Below are 25,000 nucleotides of genomic sequence, written 5' to 3'. Positions count from 1 at the left end.
GTGAACCAGACCCTCCTTGGTTTCCACTTAGCAGTTGGGCTTTTGTAAATCTCAGAGGGGCAAATTACTTTGTCTCCTCAGAGATGAAGTAACTGGGAAGTTGAGGAAGGCCTCTTAAAGTAGCAACCCACTCACAGTTCTCTGTAAAGTACTGCTCTAGGATAGTTTAGAGTGGTTGCAGACTCTGAGGAAGTCTAGGTCTGAAGGATGGCCCAGGTGACAAGGTCCCTTCTCCTCCCTCCTGGCCCAGGCCTTGATCTACAGTACAAAGGGTGAAAGTTCAGCATTGAGTATATATATATATATATATATATATATATATATATATATATATATATATATGTGTGTGTGTGTGTGTGTGTGTGTGTGTGTGTGTGTGTGTGTGTGTGTTCTATATTACCATATAGTTTGGGTACTATATAGTAATATAGAAATATATAGTTTCTATATATATGTGTGTATGTGTATATATATATATACATATATATATGGTTTTGTCTGTTTGTTTTGATATGAGGTTTCTCATAGCCCGAGCTATCCTGGAAGTCTCTTTCTCTCTGAAGGCCCGACAGGCTTTGAACTCAGAGATCCGCCTGCCTCTGCCTCCTGAGTGCTTGAGCCTGTTTCTAATGCAAAGGGACTCCTCTGAGTTCCTATAGAGTGCTGTCGATGTCAGCCCCAGGAGAAGCTGGCCCCATGCCACTGCAGAAACGTCCACAATCACAACAATAGCCCCACCCCCGAGCTGGTGGGAGGCCTGGCCTACCTAAAGTCTTCCGAGGCCAGCACTTCACAGTAGTACAGCAGTCTGCACTTGGGGCCAGGGCTGTGCAGAGCTGTCAGGACATCATCCACACCTGGAAGACTGCAGGCCACACTCTCAGGGGGACTGTGAATCTGCCACTGGAGCAGGTAGATGCCAGGCCACTGTGTAACATGGGAACCCTGAAACACAAGGCCACAGTAAGACCAGCTCCTCCCAGGGGAAGATGGGTTTTCCTGGAAACATGATGAGGTGTTGAGTCCCCCTGGGGATGAGATTGGGGGCTGAGTCTTCCTAAAGATGGCTTGAGGGGCTGGGTACTCCTGAGGACAAGATGGAGAGCTGGGTCTGTGGGGACAGGTTGGAGTCTGGGGATTCCTAAGGACCAGATGGGGAGTTGAGTTCTCCTGGAACTGGGATGAGAGGTTGAACCTTCATGGATTTCCTCTAAGCAGGCCTGGGAAACAAATCTCTTTCTATTTGGACCCTTCCGATATCCCAGGAAATCCTTTCTAAGTGCCTTCTAAAGCCTCCTTGTAGTGACTGCCATATCCCAGGGACTGGTGCTTCCCACTTAATGTGAGGCAGTGACACAAGCAGTCTGTCCCCCAATGAGGTGAGGTCTGCAACCCAGGGGCTTCAGAGGATCCACTAAGCGGGTATTAGGGAGAGTGTGTGCATGAATGGGGGAGGGGGAAGTTAGAGGTGGGCGGCTCTGAGGAAAAACCGAGGGGGTGTTTGGAGCTGGCTGTGACCTCCACAGAACTTTCAGTAAGGTCCAGGACACTCACAGAGCCAGGGGATTCTCACTGTGTGTATTGATGTGTGTGTGTCTGTGTGCACACACGAGTGTGTGTGTATATGTAAAATGTGTGTGTTTGTGTTTTGGTGGGTATGTATCTGTGCATATATGTGCATGTGGATGTTTATGTATAAATGTGTATATACATGTGTGTGCATAAATGTGTGTATGTATATGTACATATGTGTCAGAGTGTGTGTGTCTGTGTACATATATGTGTACATGTGCATTTATGTGTGTATATGTGTATGTGTACATACATGTGTACATGTGCATATGTGTGTTTGTATGCCTGAGAGTGTATGTGTATGTGTACAGGGGTGTAATATTCCACCTATAACACTGGCCTCACAGGGAGACGGTGGGGGTGAGAAAGACAGCTCACATCCCAGTCACCCATCCACATTCTGCTCCTAGACCCATAGTGTCTAGCTCCCTGTGGAAACCTCAATGTTGGAGTCCTGGGAGACAGGAGATGTGGGTTCGCAGCCCTGCCTTCAGAAATTCATAGTGGGGGTGGTTCTGAGGACAAGGTCTTAGGGTGCTTGATCTGGCTGCTGGGGGGGGGTGGCTTCCACCTGCCTTCCTGCTCCACAGCTCAGCACCAGCCCTGTGACATGTCCTGTATCTCCAGCCTAGTTCTCACCATTCCCGCCTCCGCCTGAACATCAGCTCCTCCTCCAAGCCCAGCCACCCTCAAAACCCCCTTCTGTAATGAACTCATATGGGGAAGAGTCGGGGGAAGCCTCCACCCACCATGGGGTGAGGACACGGGCTGAGCAGTGTCCCCCAAATCCATATCCACTCAGAACCTCAGAAGACAATCTTATCGGGATATTTCTCCCACTTTCCAGGGTCAATCCTAAACACAACTACTCTCCTTATAGGAAAGAGGGGAAGGGACCTTGAGGCACAAAACAGACATGGAGGACAGAGCCTTATAAGGTTGGGGGTGGGGGGCTGCAGTTATGTGTCCATGAGGCAAAGACCTACCAAAAAAGCAAGAAGGGGTTCCCTGCAGGCTCCTCAACTTTGGACCTGTAGTCCTCCTGAATTTAGAGATGAGAAACTTTGATTTAAACGGCACCAGGTGTAGTCACCTGGGGCGTACACCTGCAAGTGTGTGCATGTGCATGCATGCGTGTGTGTGTGTGTGTGTGTGTGTGTGTGTGTGTGTGTGTGTGTGTGTCCCGGCATGTGGTTTTTTTCCCCATGGGCTCTGAGGATCAACCCCAAGTCTTTGTGTTTGTAAGGCAAGCACTTCATTACCAGGGCCACACTTAGCTTATTTAGGCCCTTTAGTGATTTCTTTTCTCCAGGGGGAAAATGAGGCTCCAACAGTTCCCCAGGCTTCCAGCTGCCTCTTAGCTTCCCCTTGCTCCCTCCACTTAGCCTTCTGCAATGTGGGGGACTCCTATATCACAAACACAGCAGGCGTTTCTCCCCAACTGCCCTTCAGGGCACCAGAAGCCGGGAGCATATCTGCTGTCTGCAGTGTCTCCCCCAGAGGCCTGGGGTGAGACTTGATCCCCCAGGCTAAGATAGTAAGAAAAGCCCACAGCTACACACCTGAATGCTCTGCCCTTCCCGGCAGATGAGGGGCGCCTCTACACGGCTGTAATCCACCCCCAGGACCCAGCTCTTGTCGATCAGCTGCCCACTGGCTCTAACCCCAGACTCCTGGGGACTGAGCTTGGGTGCCTGCTTTGCATGATACAGGCTGAACACCACATCCCCTCTGAGGATATCAAAGTCCCAGGTGATGACCGACTCCCCTTCTGGTATCTCCATGGCAACCTGCATCATGGGAGAAGAGACGGGAGAGTCCCAAGGTCAGGGTGCTCACCACTGGTCATTTTTCAGTCTCTCTGTGGTCAGGAGAAGCTGCTAAGACTCTCCCATTATTCCCTCCACCCAGAACCCTGACTCTTTCTGAAAGGCCTGGTCACCTGGGATGACCTGCAGGTGCCTGGGGTGTGAGCACACCCAGGGATTCTGCAACCATCCCACGTCCCAGAGCTTCTCGGATTGAGTTGAAACTGAGTGACTGGAATCACCCATACCCAATCTGAAGGAACATGATACCACCCGGGCCATGCCCACTCGGGTCAGGTGGCAGCAGGTGGTACCTCATGGGGGATCCCACGGAGCACACTGGCTGAGTGGTAGGTCTCACTCCACTGTCGTAGCTGGTCTGCCTGCTCCTGCTCCTCTTCTGTCAGATACAGGGATTTGGGGACCATCCCTCCTTCTGGAACATTACACTGAGGAGAGGTTTCAAAGACAAAAAAAAAAATGGTCAGGGTTGTTGAGTCTCCTTTGGCCTCTCATTAGGTGTCCTGTGAGCCCTGAAACAGCTTAGGATTGTGACCGCTATTGAGCAGGACACTGGCTCCTGTGACACCACCCTCTGAAGCCCACAGAACCAATAGCAGGATAAGATACACTCTTCTCATGTTACAGAAGAAGGATAGAGGCTTAGAGATGTCATGCTACTTTCTCAAGATCACACGGGAGAGCATGGCTGATCAGGGCACAAAATTTTAAGTCAAGTGTGATGGTATATGCCTATAGTCCAGCATTCAGGAGGTTGAGGACAGGGATTCCTGAGTTCTAGGCCAGCCTGGGCTAAACAGTGAGATCCTTCTCAAAAGCAAAATGAACAGAATTTGATGACAAGGTCCAGTAGGTAAGGGCACTTGCCACCAAGTCTAAAGATCTGAGTTCCATCCTCTGGACCCCACATATTGAAGAGAGAGAGTGACTCCTGCAAGCTTTTCTCCAACCTCCATATGCACGCTGTGGTGAGTGTGTGTGTGTGTGTGTGTGTGTGTGCATATGTGCATGTGTGTGTGCATGTGTATGTGTGCATGTGCTCGTGAGATTGTGTGTGTGTTCATATTTGCATGTGTGTGTTCATATTTGTGTGTGTGATGTGTATGTGTGTATGTGCTTGCTCGTATGTATATCGTGTGTTCGTTGTGTGTGTGTGTGTGTGTGTGTGTGTAGCCCCATGCACTCTGAACCCTTTTCATGCTGTCTGTCTAGATGTGCTTCCTGCTTCTGCAGCACACTAGGGGTAAGGGCAGCATCTTTTCTTCCACAGTGGGAACTGACCAGTGGAGAGCCAGTCTAGTTCTATAGATGTCTTCCATCCAAAGCTACCGTAGGTGGCCAATCTCAGACCCCAAGCATCAACACACAACAGTTTTTCCTTGTTCACTTTGAAAACAAAAGGGGAGAGGGAATAGCAGAGCAAGGTCCTCCTTACCCTTTGTCCTTCAGCAAACTGGAAACCAGACATTTGTATCACAAGAGTGAGCACATTCAGGCTAGGCAGTTTCTAACAAAACCGTTTTACCAACAAGTGGCACAAGCCTGCTGCCTGGCGTCTGTGCTGGAGAACGGAGGAGCGTACACAGCAAGTACTCGGGTTTTAAATTTTTAACAGTTATGTGGATGGGTGTTTTGCCTGTGTATGCATGTTTATGTACCACGTGCATGCGGTGCCTGTGAAAGCCAGGAGAGGTCATTAGACTCCATGAGACTGGAGTTAAAGCTGGTTGTGAACCTCCATGTAGGGGCTGGAATCAAATCCAGGTTCTCAGAGGAAAGCAGCCAGTGCCCTCAGCTGCAGAACCATGACTCCAGCCCCAGCCAGTACTCTGACATCTGTAGCGCCTCCATCCCTCACTGCCTTTGAAGAGCCAAAGGAAGGCTCACCCCCAGAGCTATCACCTCTCTGGGGAGCTTCTATAACCAGCCCTGTCCCCACTTAAAGCCAGCGTGTCCCCACTGTGAGAGCAGAGGGGTCACCTAAGGTACTGTTTGTTCGTCTCATTGGCTTCCTGTCCGCAGGACCCACTCCCTTCTGGGGCCCAGGACGGCAGCCTGCCTCACCACGCTCTCTCCTCCCAGGAAGTCAGGGATCACATCCTTATCCAGATAGTCCACTAGGCCGCCAGGGCCCTGGTAGTTGCTGCCACTGTAGATGAGGAACTTCCGCCGGGTGTTCTCATTGATGAAGGGGCTGACCTGGGGGTGGGGGCAAGACAGGGTCGTGTTTACACGAAAGGCGATGGAAACCCCGATAACCCTGGATCCGCATCATCTCTGTGGGTTCAGGATCATTCAGGTAAAAGATTCACCCTTCCTTTATGTGGCCCCTCTCTGGCCCTTGCTCTCACCAGCGTCCATAGCACCGGGAACACTCGGGGAGCGCGCACGATAAGCAGCCTGCCCAGAGTCTCGGGGTAATTGTCCTCCACCACCTCGATCATCCGCAGCAGGGCTTTCACCCCAGGACGCCACAAATGCCGCATGTTGAGGCCCTCCAGGTCCAGGAGGCAGGTCCAGGAACTGTGACAAACACAAGATCGGGGCTCTACCTGACTCTGTCAGGTCCATGCCCTCCAGCACCCTCCCTGACTCCTGGGACAGAGCAGAGAGTTCAGGAAGGCACGGCTGGGAACAGGGGACACAGGACACTTTCACAGGAATGGAAATGTGAAGAGGGAGAGGGAGGAAAGGGGTCACTGGAGAACACAGGTCACGTCCTATGGCCTCCAGCGCCCTCCCAGACACCTAGGACAGAGCAGAGGATTCAGGAAGGCAGGGCTGGGAGCAGGGGATATGGGACACTTTCACCGGAAGGCTGCCCAGGGAAGCAAAGGGGCGGAGCCTATGGAGCCGACGGGAGGGGTGGGTGGGTGGTGGTGGAACCAGTCAGGAACAGCTCAGATTGGCTCAGCCAGAGTCACAGTTTCTCCACCAGCAAAAACCAGGAAAGGGGCTCTACCCCGACCGGATCGGGTAAGAACTAAGGACATCGCGGTCCCACGGCGCCCAGCCAGCCACCGGACCGCACACGAGCGCAGAAAGCAGTAAACATTAACTAGCATTCTTTGGGCGGTTTGCCCCCTACTCGGGTTCTTGCCTGATGGGACGGCCAAATTGTCTCGTGTTTCCTTCGCATCTCTTCTGTCCTTCCTCGTTGACAGAAAGAACCTAGAAGGCAGGCATGGGTGGCTGACAACAGCCCATTATGCTGCTCCGCCCACAGGCCCAGACTCCGCCCTGACTCACGTGCTGCAGCAAAGCTTCCTCTCCTACTGCCTTCATCAGGCCTTTGGTGTCCATCTGTCCCAGGCGCAGGATGTACAGGGGACGGCCATCTTTGCGGGTGGGCAAAGCCCAGAACAGAGAAGAGAAGTCTTTTAGGGGGGTATTGACAACTGGAACCAGTCAAAGCCGTGCTTAAGAACCGAACTCGCCACCTAGGAGCAGAGGTCGCTGGGAGTTCGCCCAGGGACCTTCCGCACTTACTGTGCCTGCTTCTGAGAGCACTTAGCCACCTCTTTCGAAAACTAAACACAGAAACGCATTCAAACATAGCGGGGAGAGCCTGGGGAGGGAAGGGGACAGGCACCATCTTGCTACCCTTCCTACCTAAAACTGAAGTCAGTAGTTCACTTAAATTTTTTTCTTTTCCTTTCTTTTTTCTAATGGTTATAGAGAGTGCTGTCAGTAAAGCACTTGCTATCAAAGTTTGAAGAATTAAGTCTTATCCAGATTCTATCCCATTGTTTTTTAAGATTTACATATATATGTATATGTGTGTATGTATATATATGTGTGTTTATGTATATGTGTGTATGTATGTATATATGTGTTTATGTGTATGTGTGTATGTATATATGTATATATATTTGGGGAGTTGAGTTTTTGTTTTTTTTTTTGTTGTTTGGGGTTTTTTATTTTATTTATTTATTATTTATTTATTTATTTATTTATTTTGGTTTTTCCTGGCTGTCCTGGAACACATTCTGTAGACCAGGCTGGCCTCGAACTCAGAAATCCGCCTGCCTCTGTCTGTCTCCCAAGTGCTGGGATTACAGGCATGTGCCAACACTGCCTGGCAAGATTTACTTATTTGTTTTATGAATATGAGTACACTGTAGCTGTCTTCAAACACACCACACAAAGGCATGGGATCCTTTTACAGATGGCTGTGGTTGCTGGGAATTGAACTCAGGACCTCTGGAAGAGAAGTCAGTGCTCTTAACCACCAAGCCATCTCTCCAGCCCCAGATCCCATGTTTTTTGAAGCCAGACAGATCCATGAATAGTCGTGCACATCAGCAACGATGCGCACCTTTAGTTGCAGCAGGAAGCAGAGACAGCTGGGTCTCTGTAAGTTCAAGGCCAGCTTGGTGGTGGTGTGTGACACCAGGGCTGGGGAGTCAGAGACAGTCTCCAGGGCTTCTGGCCGGTCAGCCTTGTCTCTGCTGCCCATGAGCTGCAGGTTCAGTGAGACACACATCAAACAGGAAGGTTGTCTTCCCGTCTCCACGCTCACACATGCGCTCAGACCACTTTTAATTACAGAAAATGTTTAGCCGGGAGGTGGTGGCACATGCCTTTAATCCCAGTACTTGGGAGGCAGAGGCAGGCAGATTTCTGAGTTCGAGGCCAGCCTGGTCTACAGAGTGAGTTCCAGGACAGCCAGGACTACACAGAGAAACCCTGTCTCAAAAAAAAAAAAAAAAAAAAAAAAAAAATCCAAAAAACCAAAAAAAAAGAAAGAAAGAAAGAAAAAAGAAAAAAAGAAAGAAAGAAAGAAAAAAGAAAAAAGAGAAAGAATACTGTCTCCCCAAATCTTATGTCCCCCAGAACATTGTTACTGGAGCTGCAGCTGTCAATTAAGGATCTCCCAGTGACCTCAGGATGGAGGTAGGGCGGGTTCTAAATGACCCAGAGATCCTGCAAGGCGGTGAGGGACACAGAGATACCCACAGGAAAGGCCATGCATTCCAAGTAGGTACAGAAATTGAGAATGATACAGCCACAGATTCAGGGCCATCAAGAGCTGGAAGAGGAGATGGAGAACCCTCCCAGAGCTTCCAGACTCCATTTGTTTATTTGTTCATTTGTGTGTTTGTTTTGTGAATAACAGAATCTCTAGCCCAGGCTGGCTTTGAATTCATTTTATAGTGGACATTAACCTTAAACTTCTGATCCTCCTGCCTCCACCTCTTGAGTATTGGGATTTCAGATGTTGTGGTGGCCTAAATAGGTATAGCCTCCCCAGAGATTTGTGTGTTTGAATGCTTAGCCATAGGGAGGGGCACTCTTAGGAGGCGTGGCCTTGACAGAGGAAGTGCGTCACTGTGGGGGTGGGCTTCGAGGTCTCCCATGCTTAAGCTCCTCCCAGTGTGGCACACAGTCTCCTTCTGCTGCCTATATGGTAAGATATAAATCTCTGGGCTCCTTCCCCAGCACCATGTCTGCCTGCACACCGCCATGCTTCCCACCATGACGACAGTGGACTGAACCTCCGAAACTGCAAACTAACCACAATTAAATATTTTCCTTTATAAAAGTTGCCTTGGTCATGATGCCTCTTCACAGCAGGAAAACCCTAAGATGCATACCACCAAACCCAGATCAGTGCAGTGCTGATGCCCAGACCTAAGGCTTTGTGCGGACTCAGCAACACTCCATCCCAAGTCCTGCTGCCTCCTGAATCTCAGACTTCCGACCTCCAGGCTGGCGTCTGTTGTTTTGTACCTAGATGGCTATGGCTGCCTAAGTAAATCAATACCATATCGGTGAGCCTATGTGTGGTGATGTTGGGAGCAGAAACATTCTCCCCAAACTAAAACCCTGTGCCTATTCCACTCTCTTCAGAGCTGGGTAATACATCCTAGGTGTCTCCAGATGTCCCAGGGAGCTAAAAGGTAATCTGCGGTGTCAGCATGGGCACATCCTTTAGAGAACACGCTTGGCTTTCACACATGGCTCAGGTGTGGGACGCACCTATATCCTGGTAGTGCCAGCCTCCGGCATAGAACTCCTGCAGGGGGGCGGGGGGCCGCCAGGTCTGCAGAAGGAGATCCACCTGATGCTGCTTCCGCCAGCTCAGGGACTGGCACAGCATGTCCCGGGCCTTGTCCAGGTGGAAGTCTCGTGCCCTCAGGAAGCGCAGGATATGCTCATCCTTGGGGATCTGAGAGAGACAGAGGAAAGAGAAGACCATAGAATGGGACTTCCAACCCTTGAGATGAAGTGACAGAATGGGCCTCTTACCTCATCTGCGAAACAGCTGGGGAAGATAGCCCACAGCAGAGAGGCCAAGGGGAGGGCTGCAGTGACAGCTGTGCAGGGCAGCTGCCTAGCATCCCTCACTGTTTGTTCTAAAAATAGTACCTTTCCTTAGGGTAACACCTCCTCCCCACCCCTCCTCCCTCCTCCTCCCCTCCCCTCCTCTCCCCATACTCCTCCCCTCCCCCTCCCCTCCCCCCCCTCCTCTCCCCCTCCCTCCTCCTCCCCTCCCCTCCTCCCTCCTCTCCCCCCTCCCCTCCCCCTCCTCTCTCCCCTACTCTTTCCCCCTCCCCTCCCCCTCCTCTCTCCCCTACTCTTTCCCCTCCCCTCCCCCCTCCCTCCCCTCCTCTCCCCCTCCCCTCCCCTCCCCTCCCCCCTGCTTTCTCCTCCTCCTTTCCTAGTAGACCATTGGTTTCTGGGGTTCTTTCTTTGCACCAGATTCCACCCTAAGCGTTTGCTGTGGCTCTGCATTTGTGGCCAACACTATTTTTACATTTGCAGAAATAGAAGTGACTGGTTATGCTATAGGCCCACACGGAGCTGCTCCCTTGTCTGGCTCCAGGGCAGGGCAGGCAAATGTACACGGTCCATGCCTAAGCAAGAAGTTCTGATTCGGTAGAACTGACAACAGAATTCTGCTTGGGGCTGACATAGGTGGTGCACAGCCCCATTACCAGGGCTAGAACCTAAAGGCAAAATCCATAGACAATCAACAAACACCCTTCTTAAGTCACACATCTCTTAGAAAAGGACAGTTTCCATGGTCAAATGAGCATGGTACTATATAGCTATGATTCCCAACTGCACATGACTGCACACACACACACACACACACACACACACACACACACACACACGCACATCCCCAGAGGACATATGTAATTGCTAAGGGCCATTTTGAGTTGTCGTACCTGGACAGGGCAAGGTACTGATATTTCCCAAATTGGAGATTAGAGATGTTATTAGCATTTTACAATAGACAGAATAAACACTACTAAAAAGAATTTCTGACCCCATACATCACTCGCAGGAGGGAGTGGCCTGTGTGTGTGTGTGTGTGTGTGTGTGTGTGTGTGTGTGAAAGGCAGGACAGATGTAAACCAAACGAAGCAAACCCCAAGTTCTCACTGACGGCACAAGCTCATTATCACCCCTCCCCTCTGCCCTGGGCTGACTCCTGTCATCGAAGTGCGAGGCCACACCCACCTTGCCTTTGTGGGTCTCCTGTAACCAGTGCCGAAGCTGGACCAGGCAACTCTCCTGCATGGGACTGAGATGGCCCAGGCACCTCTCAATGTAGTCTGCATCCAGCTTGTCCCCTGGAGGAAGAAGACTAGGGATCTCAGGGTAGAGGAAGCGAGGGGTTATCCTGTCTCCCTCAGTTCTCCTTTGTTTTATTCTTTGTTGTTTGTGTGTTTTATTTTGTTTTGAGACAGGGTCTCATGTACCCCAGGCTAGACTCCACAACACCATAAAGCAGAGGGTATCCTTGAGCCCCTGATCTTCCTGCCTACACCTCTTGCGTGCTGGGTCACACTGCCTACCACATCTGCTGTCTTAGCCAGGGTTACTATGGCTGTGATGAAACACTGTCACCAAGGCAACTTGGGGAGGAAAGGATTTATTTGGTTTACATTTCCATATCCCTATTCCTTATTGAAGGAAGTCAGACAGGAACTCACACAAGGCAGGAACCTGGAGGCAGAGGCTGATGCGGAGGCCACGGAGGGGTGCTGCTTACTGGCCTACACCCCATGGCTTGCTCAGCTTGCTTTCTTATAGAACTCAAGACCACCAGGATGACACCACCCGCAATAGCCTGGGCCCTCCCCATCCAACACTAATTAAGAGAAGGACCAACATCCAGACCGATGGAGGAGGCATTTTCTCAATGGAGGTTCCCTCCTTTCAGATGACTCCAGCTTGTGTCAAGTCGGCATGGAACCAGCCGCCACATCTGGTGACATGGTCTGTGCCCTGTGTGGCTTGCCAATTGTCATAGCTCTGAGATGTGGTTCCTAGTCAGGATCCAGAAACAGCCACAAAAGTTACAAATTCATCTTTCTAGATGGTTTTGAAAACTTGTGGTGAGCAAGCCCGGACATTTCCACCGGCAGAGGCTTCCCTCCAGGCCTCAGGTGTGGAGATGATCCTCACTCCCTGGGATGAGGGTCTGAACACTGCCAACTCTCTGGCCTGTATTTTTGTTTTAACATCACATCAACAGACTGAACTGTCCCTGGGCAGGGTGGTGCACATCTATAAATTCAGCACCTGGGAGGCAGAGACAGGAGTATTAGGAGTTAAAGATCTGTCTGGGCTACATGAGAAAATACCTTAAAATAAATTTATCTCAAAAATGAATAAATAAGGCCAGGCATGGTTCTGAGGAGGCAGAAACAGGATGATCTCTGTGAGGTGGAGGCCAGCCTGGTCTACAGAGCAGGTTTTAGGTCAGCCAAAGTCACATGATAAGACTCTGACTCAAAAAACAAAGAAGCCAAAGAAACCACTAAAACAATGTTGTACTGTGTATAATAGTAAAACCATTTTTTCATTCCTTCAGTGAAAAGATGGACCATTTTTTGGTAATTAAAAGACACACATATGCACATACATGTACATGTACATCAGACAGGCATGGTGATAAACACCTGTAATCCAACACTAGGGAGAAGCCGCAGAAGGACCAGGAGTTCACTATCATCCTCAGCTCCACAGCATCATAACCTGGGATACTTGAGACCCATTTGAAAACAAAACTCTGGGGAGCTGATGAGATGGCTCATTAGGTAAAGATATTTGCTACCAAACCTGATGGCCTGAGTCCGATCCCCAAAACCCACACAGTAGAAGGAAAAACATGACTCCCACAAATTGTCCTCTGATCTCTACATATGAGCTATGGCACACACACACACACACACACACACACACACCAATAAATAAATTTAGAAAAAAATTAAAGATAAAAGTATCCAGGCATGGAAGTGTTTCGTAATCCCAAAATGCAGGAGGACCTCAAATTCAAAGCTAGCCTGAGCTAACAGAGAGAAGCCCTAGTCAAACAATGAATCCGCAGGCATCTACACTGAGCTATGACAAGCACTCCCATATTACATGATTTTACATACTATGTGATTTGTATGAAGTTTTGAAGGAAGCTAAAATTGCCAGCATCATGGTGACACATGCCTGTAATTCTAGCATGTAGGAGGTGGGAGATCAGGTGGGAGATCAAGTTCAAGGCCATCCTCAGCAGCCTATCAAAAACAGGGCCAGCTTCTATCTCTAACAATAATGATAACAATGAAGCCAACCTTAGGAAGTAAGGCTCCAGTCGTTCCCATTGTACTATGGAGAGCCAGGGTGTGCGTGGTATTTGTCTGGTAGCATACAGACAGGATGCAGGGCATGTTCTCATCTCCTCCATAGTCTCCAAGTGTGAGTATGCATGTGCACATGTGTGTGAGTGTATGTCCCTCTTGCACCATATACCCTTTCATGAAACACAAAAGTATTCAAGACACTAGGGAGAGGCAGACTCTGCATCCTTTTCTCTTGTGTGTGCATGTGTGTACGCAGAGGCCAACTTCAGGTTTGTCCTCAGGTACCATCTACCTTGGTTTTGTTTGAAGCAGAATCTCTCACTGGCCTAGGGCTCTCCAGTTAGCTGGCACCTCTCTCATGCTAGGATCACATGTGAGTGCCACCATGTCTCCTGGCTTCTTGGGTGGGCTCTGGGGGACACCGTTCCTGTGTGCAAGGCAAGCGCTTTATTGACTGGGCCCCCTCTCCAGCCATTACTCCTCATTTCTCATCTTTGTTTAGATATTTTCCTACCATGATCCTGCATTACTCGTGCAATTAAAAATATCTTAAAACCACCAGAGGTCAGTTCCTGGGCTAGAAATAGATCAGCTCTAAGAAGCAAGGGGGGGGGGGGAGGCTGAGTGGGTGCCACACTGTCCCCAGTCCTGGCAATGGGCAGTGCCCCTCTCCACTCTCAGAGATCTTGGCAGGGTGGCAGGCTTCCTGGTGCCAGAGGTGAGGGCACAGACTTGCATACTGGCTCTCTGCAGCCACCTACCATCAGCCATGGCCATCTCGGGAGCAGGGCCTGGAGCATCGCTGGGGCCATCCGTCTCCAAGGAGCTAGGGCACCGGGGCACAGGCTGTCTGCGGAAACCCTCCTCCCGGACTGGGGCTGGTGTCCAGCGAGGAATGTGGGACGTCCCCTGGGAGATGAGCTCATTCAGATAGTGTTCTATCACCTCCTTCCCCTGGAAGCAACAGACCCAAAAGATGTCACCAAACAAGCAGCATCACAAGGTCACCGCACCAGCCCTGAGGAGCAACGCATGCTCAGTCCCTAGCCCTGACATATGGCCATTGTGCAGCTAATATGTGGCCAGGAAGAGCAGAGCGGGACAAGACCGAGCACAGAAAAAACGCAGCGAGCTTAGTTTTATATCAGTAATGCATCAGGTAAAGCATGTCACCAAAAGCAGACTATTTGTCTGGTGGATGGTGGTCCATCCTCTGACCTGGAGCCTAAGGCCACCGAGCCAAGCAGTGACTTTGTGGTGTTGGGAGTGGAACCCTAGGTCTCCCGTATGCTAGGCAGGTGCTCTACCACCCAGCTACACCTCCACATCCCTCACTGAGTAGTTCTAGGCCGGTGCTCTACTGTTGAACCACACCCTCTGCCCCTCACTGCGGGATTCTAGGCCAGTATTCTCATGGCCCTGGCCCCAGGGACACTCCCAGATCTGGTCCTGGGGATTGAACCCAGGGCCTCACGCACACTAGGCAAGGGCTTCGCTGCTAATCTCTGCCTCCAGTGGTTTGTCTCACTGAGTTGCCTAGGCCAGCCTTGAACTTGCTCTGTAGCCCAGACGTGAACTTGCTGAAACATCTTGGAGTCCTGGGACAATGTCAGGATGCCCCCGCTATAGGCCAGCTCTCCCCTTTGGTGGCCTCACTGATTCGGTCATCAGTGTTCATTCTTAAAAACAAGAGAACCGAGGCCCAGGAAAGTCAGGGCTGCTATCGGGCCTGGGCACCTTCCTGCTGTGGCTAGCTCAGTCTCCTCACCCTCTTGACGTTGGCAGTGTACTGCTTCATGGCGATCTTCTCCAAAGTGCTCTCAAAGCCAAAGAAAGAGCGGACATCCAGGGAGGCCGACTGCTCAAAGCAAGTCCAGTCTTCATTCTCAGGATGGACCTGCAGGAGGGGAAGGGGCCATGGCGGGGCCTCAGTATGGGTGGCCCTGTGCCTCTCCAGGGGTTCTTCTGGCCTGCCATGGACAGCATTCTGCACCCAGACAATGACGCGGAGTCTGACTGCAGGGAGCAAAGAGCCCTTTCTCAAGCTGGCGTGCACCAATAATTCCAGCACAAAATCCCACAAAAATAAAAATCACATACACAGAGAAAGAAAGCTAAAATTGTTGCATAATATGCAGATCATTTGTATAATACAAATTATCAGTATGTGTTAGATATATTTCAATAGTCATAGTTATATATGCGTATAAAACATTACATCATTACATATCCTTATATGTCCATAAATATATATATATTTACCTCCTACCTCAGGGGGCTGAGGTAGGAGGATAGAAAGTTTTCAGGCCAGCCTGGGCTACATAGTAACACTCGATCTAAAAAAATGAGGGGGAATAAAACCCACTCTTGAGGGTCAAAAGAACATGAGGAGGAGGGACTGGCGGGACACACAGGCCAGGGACAGCATCAAGACCATGGGGAAGGCAAGCAGGCTCACTGTGTAGCGACAGCTCTCTTTCACCGTCACTCGGCTCGCAAAGGTCTCATTGTGAGCATCTATCAGCAGCGTTCTCTCTCTCCAGTTCAGGACATTTCTCTGAATGAAGACCACGTGTTCCACACCAGCGATCTGGAAGGAGGAGCCCAAGCGAGAGGAAATAGCGCAAGGTCACCCAGATCCCTGGTTCCCGCTCCTGCTGCCACCCAGCCTGGGTCATCGCTTAGCTGGTACCTCAAGTTCCATCTCCTCCTTCACTCCCTAGCCTGGCCTGTGTCATTCCCCAATCTAGAAACAGAGACCCCGCTCCCTCTGCCCCTCAGCCTAACAAGAGACACCCAGCTTGAGTGGGACAACATCCGCTGCCACCACGGTCCACACTGGCACAGAATCCAGATCCCTTGGGTGGACACTCAGCCTTGCCCAAATAACTCACACCCTAAAGACCCTCAGTGCTTTGTACTGCCAACACCATCAAGCCAAGAATGCCCCCACCCACCTACCCACACACCCATACACCCACTTGAAGCCATCGGGTGTCCTTTGTCCTGTCCCCAGACATTCTGCCCTGGTCTTCTTCCCAGTCCTGATGCAACACCGCCACCCAGTCACTTCCACCACTCACCCACCTCCGCCATCCAGCCGTGGTCCAAACCCGTGTCCCACTCCATGTTCCCACTCCATGTCCCCGGATCCGCATCTAGCTCTAGTTCCCAGACCCTGAGCCTGGGCTCCCTGGCTGCTGGCCCTACCAGATCTCAAGGTTCTGGGGTCCTCATTCCACCCCAAGTGGACCCGTTCACACCCTGCACACCGGGACCCCAGCCCCGTGCCCACCTTCCGCAGCAGCCGCGGGGCATCCACTCGCAGCCTGCAACTCCGCTCCACGGTGTGCACTGCCCCATCTGCGCTTCGCCACTCGCCCAGGATTTCACTACCCAGAAAGACTGGGATAAGCGGGCAGGTGGGGAAGCGCTTCTCGTAGGCCTGTGGACAGAGAGCCGGTGAGGAGGGGGTTCCTTCCTGAGAGACACTGTCCCTAGACAGAAGCGCCCAGTCACGATGACAGCACACACATCTTAACCCTTTTCAGAAAAGTGAGAGAAGCCGGGGAGGTGGTGGCACACGCCTGTAATCCCAGCACTTGGGAGGCAGAGGCAGGTGGATTTCTGAGTTTGAGGCCAGCCTGGTCCACAGAGTGAGTTCCAGGACAACCCTGTCTCGAAAAAAACCAAAATCAAAAAAAGAAAAAAAAAGTGAGAGAAGACCCCATCGAGTCATTATTTTCATTCACTTATTTTGGTGTTTTTGGGACTGAACCCAACCAGGCAACTACTCACACACTGAGCTACATCCTCAGATCGATTTACTGTTTTATTTTGAGACAGGGTCTCCCTAAATTGACCAACTTGTCCTTTTTTCTTCTTCTTCTTCTTCTCAGAAAAGCACCTGTGCCTTTTTTCCAACCTGGGCCAAGCAGAATGGGTCCCACAACGGAAGGTTTCCAGAAGAAATAAGGGCTATTCTGTCACCCAAAGGCGTTACTGGGAATACAGCACCAACACTAACAGAAGCCTTGGAGTAGCTTCAAGAAGTGTGGCCCTCAGGCAATCAGAGAAATCTGGAAATTTGCATTAAGGACATGGGACCTCAGACGTGCGCAGTAAGAAGGAATGTTTCACGCCTGGTGCATGCATGCTTGTCCAGAAAACGTAATGAGAGCGTGAGTTCCCCCGACAAGATCTGTGTTCCTATCACTGCGTGCAAAAGCCAGTTGTTAACATGGATAAGAGCTTACTACTGAGCACCAGATGAACTTACACAATTGCCCTGGGGGTCAGAGAGCAAGAGAGACAGACACACAGACAGAGACGGACAAGGAGACAAGTGAGGAGACAGAGACCCTGATAAAAGCAACACCCCCTCCTCATTAAAGAAACTTGCCAATAAACTGTCAGCCACATAGGAAAAACCCACAGGTGACCTCCCACTCAGGGGTGAAAGACTGAATGGTTTGCCCCTTGGGTCAGAAATAGGACTCCTCTGGTGTGAGTTCTCCTCGCTTCTATTTAAAACTACAGTTCAGTTTCAAGCTGGGCATCTAGATGGAAAGGAAGAGAAACTATTTCTATTTATAGACTACATGGCCTTATGTAAAGAATCCCTGAAATCCCCACACACACACACACACATGTGCATGCACACGCACAAGAATATATTGAAATCTTTTTTTTTTTAGAAGAAAAGAAAGCATGGCCCAGAACTTCCCAACAAGCCTGATAACCTAAGTCTGATTCCTAAAACATACATGGAGGAGAGAATCAGCTCACACATACACATCCCACACCAACACACAATAAATGGGGAAATCTTAAGTCAAGAATGAACGAAAGGAAAGAAAGAATAAACGAGCCGGGCGTGGTCTCACACACGCACCTACGATCTCAGCATGGGAGGCAGAGCCCAGAGAAGCAACACAAAGCTCGAAGCTGGCCTCCTGGCTTGCCTTTAGTTTGTACGTCTATTTATTTGCCTGAGGAGAGGAGTGTGCACCACAGCACAGATGTGCAAGTCAGAAGACAACCTGCAGAGGCTGGATCTGTTCTCCACATGGGACCCAGCGACAGACTCAGGTCACCAAGCTTGGCACTGACCCCTTTACCCGCTGAGAAATCTTTCCAACCCCTTTCACTTTCTTTTCTTTTTCTTTTTTCTTTTGTCCACATAGCATCTTCATGGAGTCTCTAGGAATCAATAAAATTTTCTGGGGAAATCAAAAAAATTCTTCTGAGAATCATACCATGCACCTCAGAGACCCGCCTGTTTTGCACTGTGAGTTACAGGCTACAAATAACATTTTGTCTCAGAAAAAAAGAGAAAAGGAAAAACAAGAGGCTAGAGAGATGGCTCAGTGGTTAAGCACACTGGTTGCTCTTCCACAGGGTATAGGTTCGATTCCCAACGCCCACATGGCAGCTCACAACTGTTTGTAACTGCAGGATACAACAACCTCACACAGACATACATACAGGCAAAACACAAATACCCATAAAATAAAAATAAACAAACAACAACAACAACAACAAAAAAAAACCAAGCCAGGCAGTGGTGGCACATGCCTGTAATCCCAGCACTCTGGGAGGCAGAGACAGGCAGATTTCTGAGTTTGAGGCCAGCCTGGTCTACAGAGTGAGTTCCAGGACAGCCAGAGCTAGGGAGAAAAACCCTGTCTCAAAAAAACCAAATCCAAAAAACCAAAAACCAAAAACCAAAAACCAAAAAAAAAAAAAAAAAAAAAAAAAAACCCAAACCTTAAGTGCATGGCCGAAATTAGGAGTTAGCACTTAGAAAGGAGAGGCAGGAGGATGACCTTCTTAGCAAGTTCAAGGCTAGCCTAAGATACTTGAGACCCAGTTTCAGAAATTAATTAATTAATTAGCTAATTGTGGACAAATACCTGATGCAAAAAGGATGTGACCATAAACCTAGGAAATCAATTATAAATATTTCTAGCAAGTATTTACAGTTTATGTAGAGAATTTGTGTATATTTGATAAGCATTTATAACTGTATGTGTGTGTAAATATGCATAGGATGGTCTACATACAAATGTAAGTAGTTTAAATACAGTACTCATTTTACATATGAATATATTTATCATAGTGTATACATATGATGGTTTGGGGAGATGAAACCCATTGCTTTGTGCATAAAAAGCAACCTATCAGCCTTCTCTCAGAACTTTTACTGCTTTTCCTTTTTTTTTTTTTTTTTTGAGGAAGACTCTCATGTGGCCCAGACTGGCTTTGAATTCACTATGTACGGAGGATGACCTTAAACTTCTGATCTAGCTGCTATGATGCTAGGTAGGCACCAGCTGGCTAGTATTTTCAGAGTGTGTGTGTGTGTGTGTGTGTGTGTGTGTGTGTGTCCATCCCATGGCATGACTGTGTGAATCGTGATGTAATGCCCTCCCTACCTGGGTGCTAATTCTACCATGTATGTGCTGTGTGGCCTCAGGCAGGGCACTTAGCCTCTCTGTGGCCCCTGCTGAAGTGCACAGTGCTAGGGAAAAGCAGTTGCAATCCCCTCGCCTTGGTTTGTCATTGTCGTCAACCCCAACAACAAGGAGTGTCCCCGGGGCAGACATCTCTAAAGCTACTTCAGCTCCTGGACTGTGGTGCTTCTTTATGAGTACAGAGGTCCTCCCCGGGTAGCAGATGAAGGTATCTAGAGAGGACCCCCAAGCTAGTGATCAATTGTTCAGAGATGGCACCTCTGTACCCAGTCTAGATGCTCCCAGTCAGAGTCGGCCCAGCTTGGCACAACCTACATGCCTCAGACCTGGGACCAGACAAAGTCCAAAAATAGTGGCAACATCTGAGGACAGTGACGTCCTCTCTGTTCCTTCAGCTCCAGGAAGGAGACACTGCCCTAGCCCTGAAGGAGAAGGGGACTGAGGAAAGGTGCTAGAAGCCCAGGGAGCCATTCCTCCACAGGAGTGTGGAGGGCAGACATGGTCCTGCTGGATTTCAGCAAGCGTGATGTCCCATAGTTAATCTATGTGAGGTCTTTTCTCCCTGGGCAGCACATCCGGGGACTCCTGGCTTCTGGGATTGCTGTATATTCACCCTGCCAGGATCGGAGACATTCTAGACAGACACTTGAAGGAGAAAGCCCATGAGGTCTCAGCCCTACACAAAGAACCACAGACAACCGAGGAAGGCTGGAAGCAGGAGAGATATCTTCCCCAGGGATGAGCACACCGATCGGTTAGCCAGTACCAAATGGTCAGCCCCGAAAACATACATACAAGTAACATTCTACAGACTGAGCAGGTTGTATTTGATATTCAGGAATAATACGCATATATGTGTATATATGTATAAAATCAATAAAAAAAGAAGTCATGAATTTGAAATGGAACAAGGGAAGGTATATGAGGGGATTTGGAGGGAAGAAAGGCAAAGGGAGAAATGCAATTATATTATAAACTCAAAAATAAAAGAAACTTTAAAAGAGAGATACTTGTACCTCTCTCCCTTTGGTTATTGAAACAATGGTCCTCAAGAAACTAGAATTTTCCCAGAAGCCTCATGCTAGGACAAAGGAAAGGCTGAAGCCTAGTGCCAGTCAAAGGGGCAGATTGTCCCCCAGGAAGAGATGTCACACAGATGTGACAAGCTGTTAGCCACTTTGCAGAAGAGACTAGAGCCCAGACAGGGGTGGGCCGGTGATTTGTGGCGCCACACCTTCCTTGGTCAGGAGTGCTTAGCTACCCAGACCTCTGACTGGCTATTTAAACCCAAACCTCATATCAAGGCATCAAAGACGGACCTGGGGGTGGGGTGGGCAGTGGTCACTGGTCCACTTTAATTGTTCTTTAGGAGAACCCGGAGTGAATAAGTCTCCTTTCTCCACTTTCAACTATTGCATTTCTGTTCAGCTAACTCTTGGAGGCTGGATGGCTGAGTCTATCTTGTTAGAGCTGCTGGGTCCCAGACTGACTCTAAGAGCCTCAAGTGACCAGAAGGGCTGCCGAGGGGGACCCCTGAGAGCCCCCAGGACAAGCATCTCTCCTCTAAGCAGGGTGGCAGAGCAGATGATATAAGATCCTGCAGGGGCCCTGGGCAGCCACCTGCTCCCAGCTGGTCCAAGCAAGACCCTTCCTTTCCTTTCTCTAGGCCTCAAACAGCTTCATTGCTGTGTAGACGGGTGGTGTCCAGAACCCAGTGACAGCCCGGGAAGATAGCACAAGCTGGCTCCTCAGGTGCCAATGCAGAAGGGAGGGTGGAGCTTGAAGGGGGCTTAAGCAAAACCCCGGCGCTTCTCATCCGAGTCACGGCACCAAATGAAGGGGCTTAAAAAGGGGTTAAGAGAATTGGGGTTAAGGGAGTGTGGCACAGTGTGGCACGGTGTGTGGGAAGGGGGTGCCCAGGCAGGCCCCTGCCCAAGCACCTCTTCCCCCTGAGGGACCACACATACATAGACATGGTATAGAATAGAGTTTATACAAGGTAGAGGTTGGGAGTTAGTGGTAGAGAAAGGCAGAGAGAGAGAGAGAGAGAGAGAGAGAGAGAGAGAGAGAGAGAGAGAGAGAGAGAGAGAGTAGTGGAGGCCGGCCATGACCACGTGGAGGGGGGAGGGGAGGAGAGCCCAAGGGGCAGAGAGGTGAGAGTGGGATGGAAGAGAGCGAAGAGAGAGAGAGAGGAGGGGCAAGTAGCCCCTTTTATACTGGGCCAGATCTCTGGGGCGGGGCATACCTGGCTATTGCCAGGTAGGTGTGGCGTGGAGCTTAGACGGAATACCAGCAGAGCTGGCTTAGACACCACGTCCGCTCTGGGCAGCTGCTGTAGAGCACCATCCCCTGAGCAAAGCCGGTACCATCTTCGTCAGCTCAGCTGCGCCTGCTCGCAAGAATTGTCTCCACCCATCAGTCTGATGAGCTCTTGCCATTCTCCCGTGGAATGTGGGGGAAAGAATCACTGGACCCTTACCAAGAATCCAGTCACTCCTCTGCCACTTCCATACCATTCTGCCCTAAGTGCATGTGGCCTTGTCGGTCTCGGGTGACACTGAAGAATATGGTATGTATGGCTTAACTGACAGAATTACTCCATCTATGCAGCTACGGGGAAGCTTTCAACCTGGCTGCAGACTCACCTTCCAGTGCAGTATCTTAGGGTCCCGCACACTCCTATAAGCAATCCCTCACTGTGCTCTGTAGGTACACCCGACCGTCTCATCGGTTTCCCATACGGAAATTTGGTGGAATGGCACTTTGGTGATAGACGTTATTTCTGTCTCCCCAGAGAAAGAATTCTCTCAACAGTAAGAATGTGGCATGTGGGAAGTGGGCAGGGAGGGGCTGGTGTATGAACTGGCCAGGCAGAACTGGTTTCTGCTGCTTCCTAACTAGGGGACTTTGGGTAAGCCCTCTCTGAGTCATGCGCATCTCTAGAATAAAATGGTTAAGGTCCTGTATCACCAGAGATTGGCAAGGATGTCACTGATGGAGGATCAAGCAACATTGTCCCCATGGCAAGTCTGGGCTGTGCTCCTGAGCTGCAAGCTCTCTTCTGTATCATCCTTGGGATAATGTCCTCTTTTGACTAATTAGGAAGCTGGAGCTCACCGACTCCGTGATTCGCCCAGGTCACACAGAATGAGATGATAAATTTGGACTTGAGTCCAGTGGACCCAGCCCCACCTCTCCTCCAGGAACTCCTCGCTCAGCATTTGTTCCTGTGGGAGGTGCAAACCAGCCAGGCATTGCGCCCAGGGCCTACGCAGCCATGTCGGTTCCCTTTCTGCCCTAAGCCTTTTAATTCCTGCCAGGCCAAGGCAGCACCATCCTCTCCGTCAGACTACTGTCAGGACCCCACCACCGCGCTCGTGAAATAAGAGGACAAGGAGCAGGCCCTGAGCTGGGAGCTGCTCAGAGAGCAAAGAGCTCGCCTGGCAAGCGTAAGGCTTGAACCCACATACAAAAAGGCGGGCAAAGTGGCACACACTCGTAATCCCAGCAAGGAAACAGTGGGAGGGAGAGACAGGTGGATCCCTGGAGCTCAGGGCCAATCAACCTGGTGAGTAAGTTCCAGGCCAGCGAGAGACCCTGCCTCAAAAATGAAGTAAACATCGCCTGAGGGACAAGACCTAATGTTGACCTCTACATATTTAACTGCACACATGCAAAGACGCTCTCTCTTTCTGTGTGTGTGTGTGTCTATCTGTATATGTCTGTCTCTTTGTATCTCTCTGTCACTTTCATACACACACACACACACACACACACAAGTATCCAAACCTCACACTCCTCACTTTGGCCTCCAACCCCACCAACCAGCCTCTCCCCTCCCCATCCCCCATCCCCCTCCCCCTGCTCCCCCCCCCCGCCTCCTCCCCACTGCCCCTTGCCCTGTTCCCACCACACTGGCCTTGCTGGTCTAGAACACACCCAGCTTGTCCTGCCATGGGACCTTGTGCCTGCTGTCCCAGGCTTGAAAAGCTCATCTCTTCAAAGACTGAGAAGAGCGGGAGGTGTGAGTCGCTGGGACCTTCTGGAAGGAGCTGCCCTTCCTCCAGGGATTCATCCCAGGCGCCTCCCCTGCACAGCTGCCTCCTCGCCATCCTTTCAGCCCATTCATTTCCTTGACAGTTCTAATCAGCACTCACAGTGACAGACATGTTGGGGGGGGGGTTCTAATCATGGCCTGCTTCCCCCAGAAGTCCTCAGATCCATCCCCGGCTCCACCTTTGGTGAAGAAATAACAATTTGCATTCAGGGAACCCGTATCGCCATGCCGTGGTCCCACCTGAATGGCGCCCAGGCATTCACAGCCTGTGGATAGCTTCTTCCCACTGGGAGAATTCCATCAGGAGACCCAGATAACAGGCTTGGCGGATGCTGGCTGGAAGCAGGTGGCTTTCTACAACTGTGGAAGGCAGGTTTCCTCCTCACCCAGAGGCCTCAGAACGCCGGTACAGTGGGGAAAGTGGATGACTCTAAGATACTGTGTCGAAGACAATGGCCACCAAGGGACGCCAGGCCCTGCTGATCCTCTCACAGAACACTAGTCACAGGTACAATGGTATAGAGTCTGGGTGTCCCATCACATCTTCCTGATGTCCCCCCACTACAGATGTGTCAGTGGAGACCAGGAAAGGCAGACAAAGGCAGGGGACTGGCCAAGTGGAGAGGACTCCACATCTGAGCCACTCTCCTGCCTCTCATATTTCATGTTCTGGTCCTAAAGCCAAGAAAACAGGCTGCCTACTGCCACTGCAGAAAGATGAGCTGTTCCTTCCTGCACCAGAACAAGAACTAAGAGGGCCCTTGCCTTCTTTTGGGAGAATGTGCTAGAGTGTGGTCACTGCCCAGGAAAGCTTGCTTGAGCTCCTAGTGGCGAGCCCCAAGTCAGCCTGCCTGTCACCATCTCAACAAGAGCACTGAGCGCTAAGGGTCAACATGGGACATTCCAGGCATTTCACTGCCCCTTCTAACAATTCAACAAAGTAGGAAGTCAGCATGTGACTATGGAGAAACCAAAGTTCGGAGAGGCTCAACCACTTGCCCACAATCACACTTGTAAGGAGAAAAGCCGGCATTTGACCCTTTGGCAGCCAGAGTATGGGTTCTTGGTTCTTGCATCATGTTACACTCAAGCTAAATGGTCATGCACACAGACATGGGGGGAGCATGGGGAGTCCAGCTCATATTTTCAAACCATGTTGAGGTCGGGTCTTCCCAAGGACCTGGCGCACACAGCATACCCAGTGTGCTCACATTATACACATTACCACCGCTGTACACGGGCAATCCCAGCCCTAGGGTAATCTTGTCATTTATCAGGGTGGCAGTGCTGAGAAGAGCCTGAAGGAGGTGGCATTTGGTGACACCTTTCAAAAGATGTCTTCTTTTTCTGTTTTGATCTTCATTGTTGCTGCTGCTTTTCTTTCTTTTTTCTTTGGATACATTCTGCTTCATTTGTTTGTTTGCTTGTTTTTAAGATTTATTTATTATTATATGTAAGTACACTGTAGCT

General features: G+C 50.2%; 1 protein-coding gene across 1 annotated transcript in view; it reads right to left on the bottom strand.

Annotated features, from left to right (window-relative positions):
• Positions 1-25,000, bottom strand: part of Sec14l5 (SEC14 like lipid binding 5) — a 38,423-nt gene that overhangs the window by 1,395 nt on the left and 12,028 nt on the right. Inside the window, exons 3-15 of the mRNA XM_052196563.1 lie at positions 16,293-16,442; positions 15,456-15,587; positions 14,766-14,894; positions 13,759-13,951; positions 10,875-10,987; positions 9,384-9,573; positions 6,651-6,739; positions 6,502-6,572; positions 5,753-5,924; positions 5,466-5,600; positions 3,695-3,829; positions 3,135-3,362; positions 767-945 (exon numbers count right to left, since the gene is read on the bottom strand). Coding sequence (XP_052052523.1) covers positions 767-945; positions 3,135-3,362; positions 3,695-3,829; positions 5,466-5,600; positions 5,753-5,924; positions 6,502-6,572; positions 6,651-6,739; positions 9,384-9,573; positions 10,875-10,987; positions 13,759-13,951; positions 14,766-14,894; positions 15,456-15,587; positions 16,293-16,442 — 1,916 coding nt within the window. The remainder of the gene's footprint in view (positions 1-766; positions 946-3,134; positions 3,363-3,694; positions 3,830-5,465; positions 5,601-5,752; positions 5,925-6,501; positions 6,573-6,650; positions 6,740-9,383; positions 9,574-10,874; positions 10,988-13,758; positions 13,952-14,765; positions 14,895-15,455; positions 15,588-16,292; positions 16,443-25,000) is intronic.

The sequence above is a fragment of the Apodemus sylvaticus genome, chromosome 10, assembly GCF_947179515.1.
Source record: "Apodemus sylvaticus chromosome 10, mApoSyl1.1, whole genome shotgun sequence".
In the NCBI taxonomy this organism is placed as follows: Eukaryota; Metazoa; Chordata; class Mammalia; order Rodentia; family Muridae; genus Apodemus; species Apodemus sylvaticus.
This window is presented reverse-complemented; position numbering and strand designations above follow the sequence as displayed.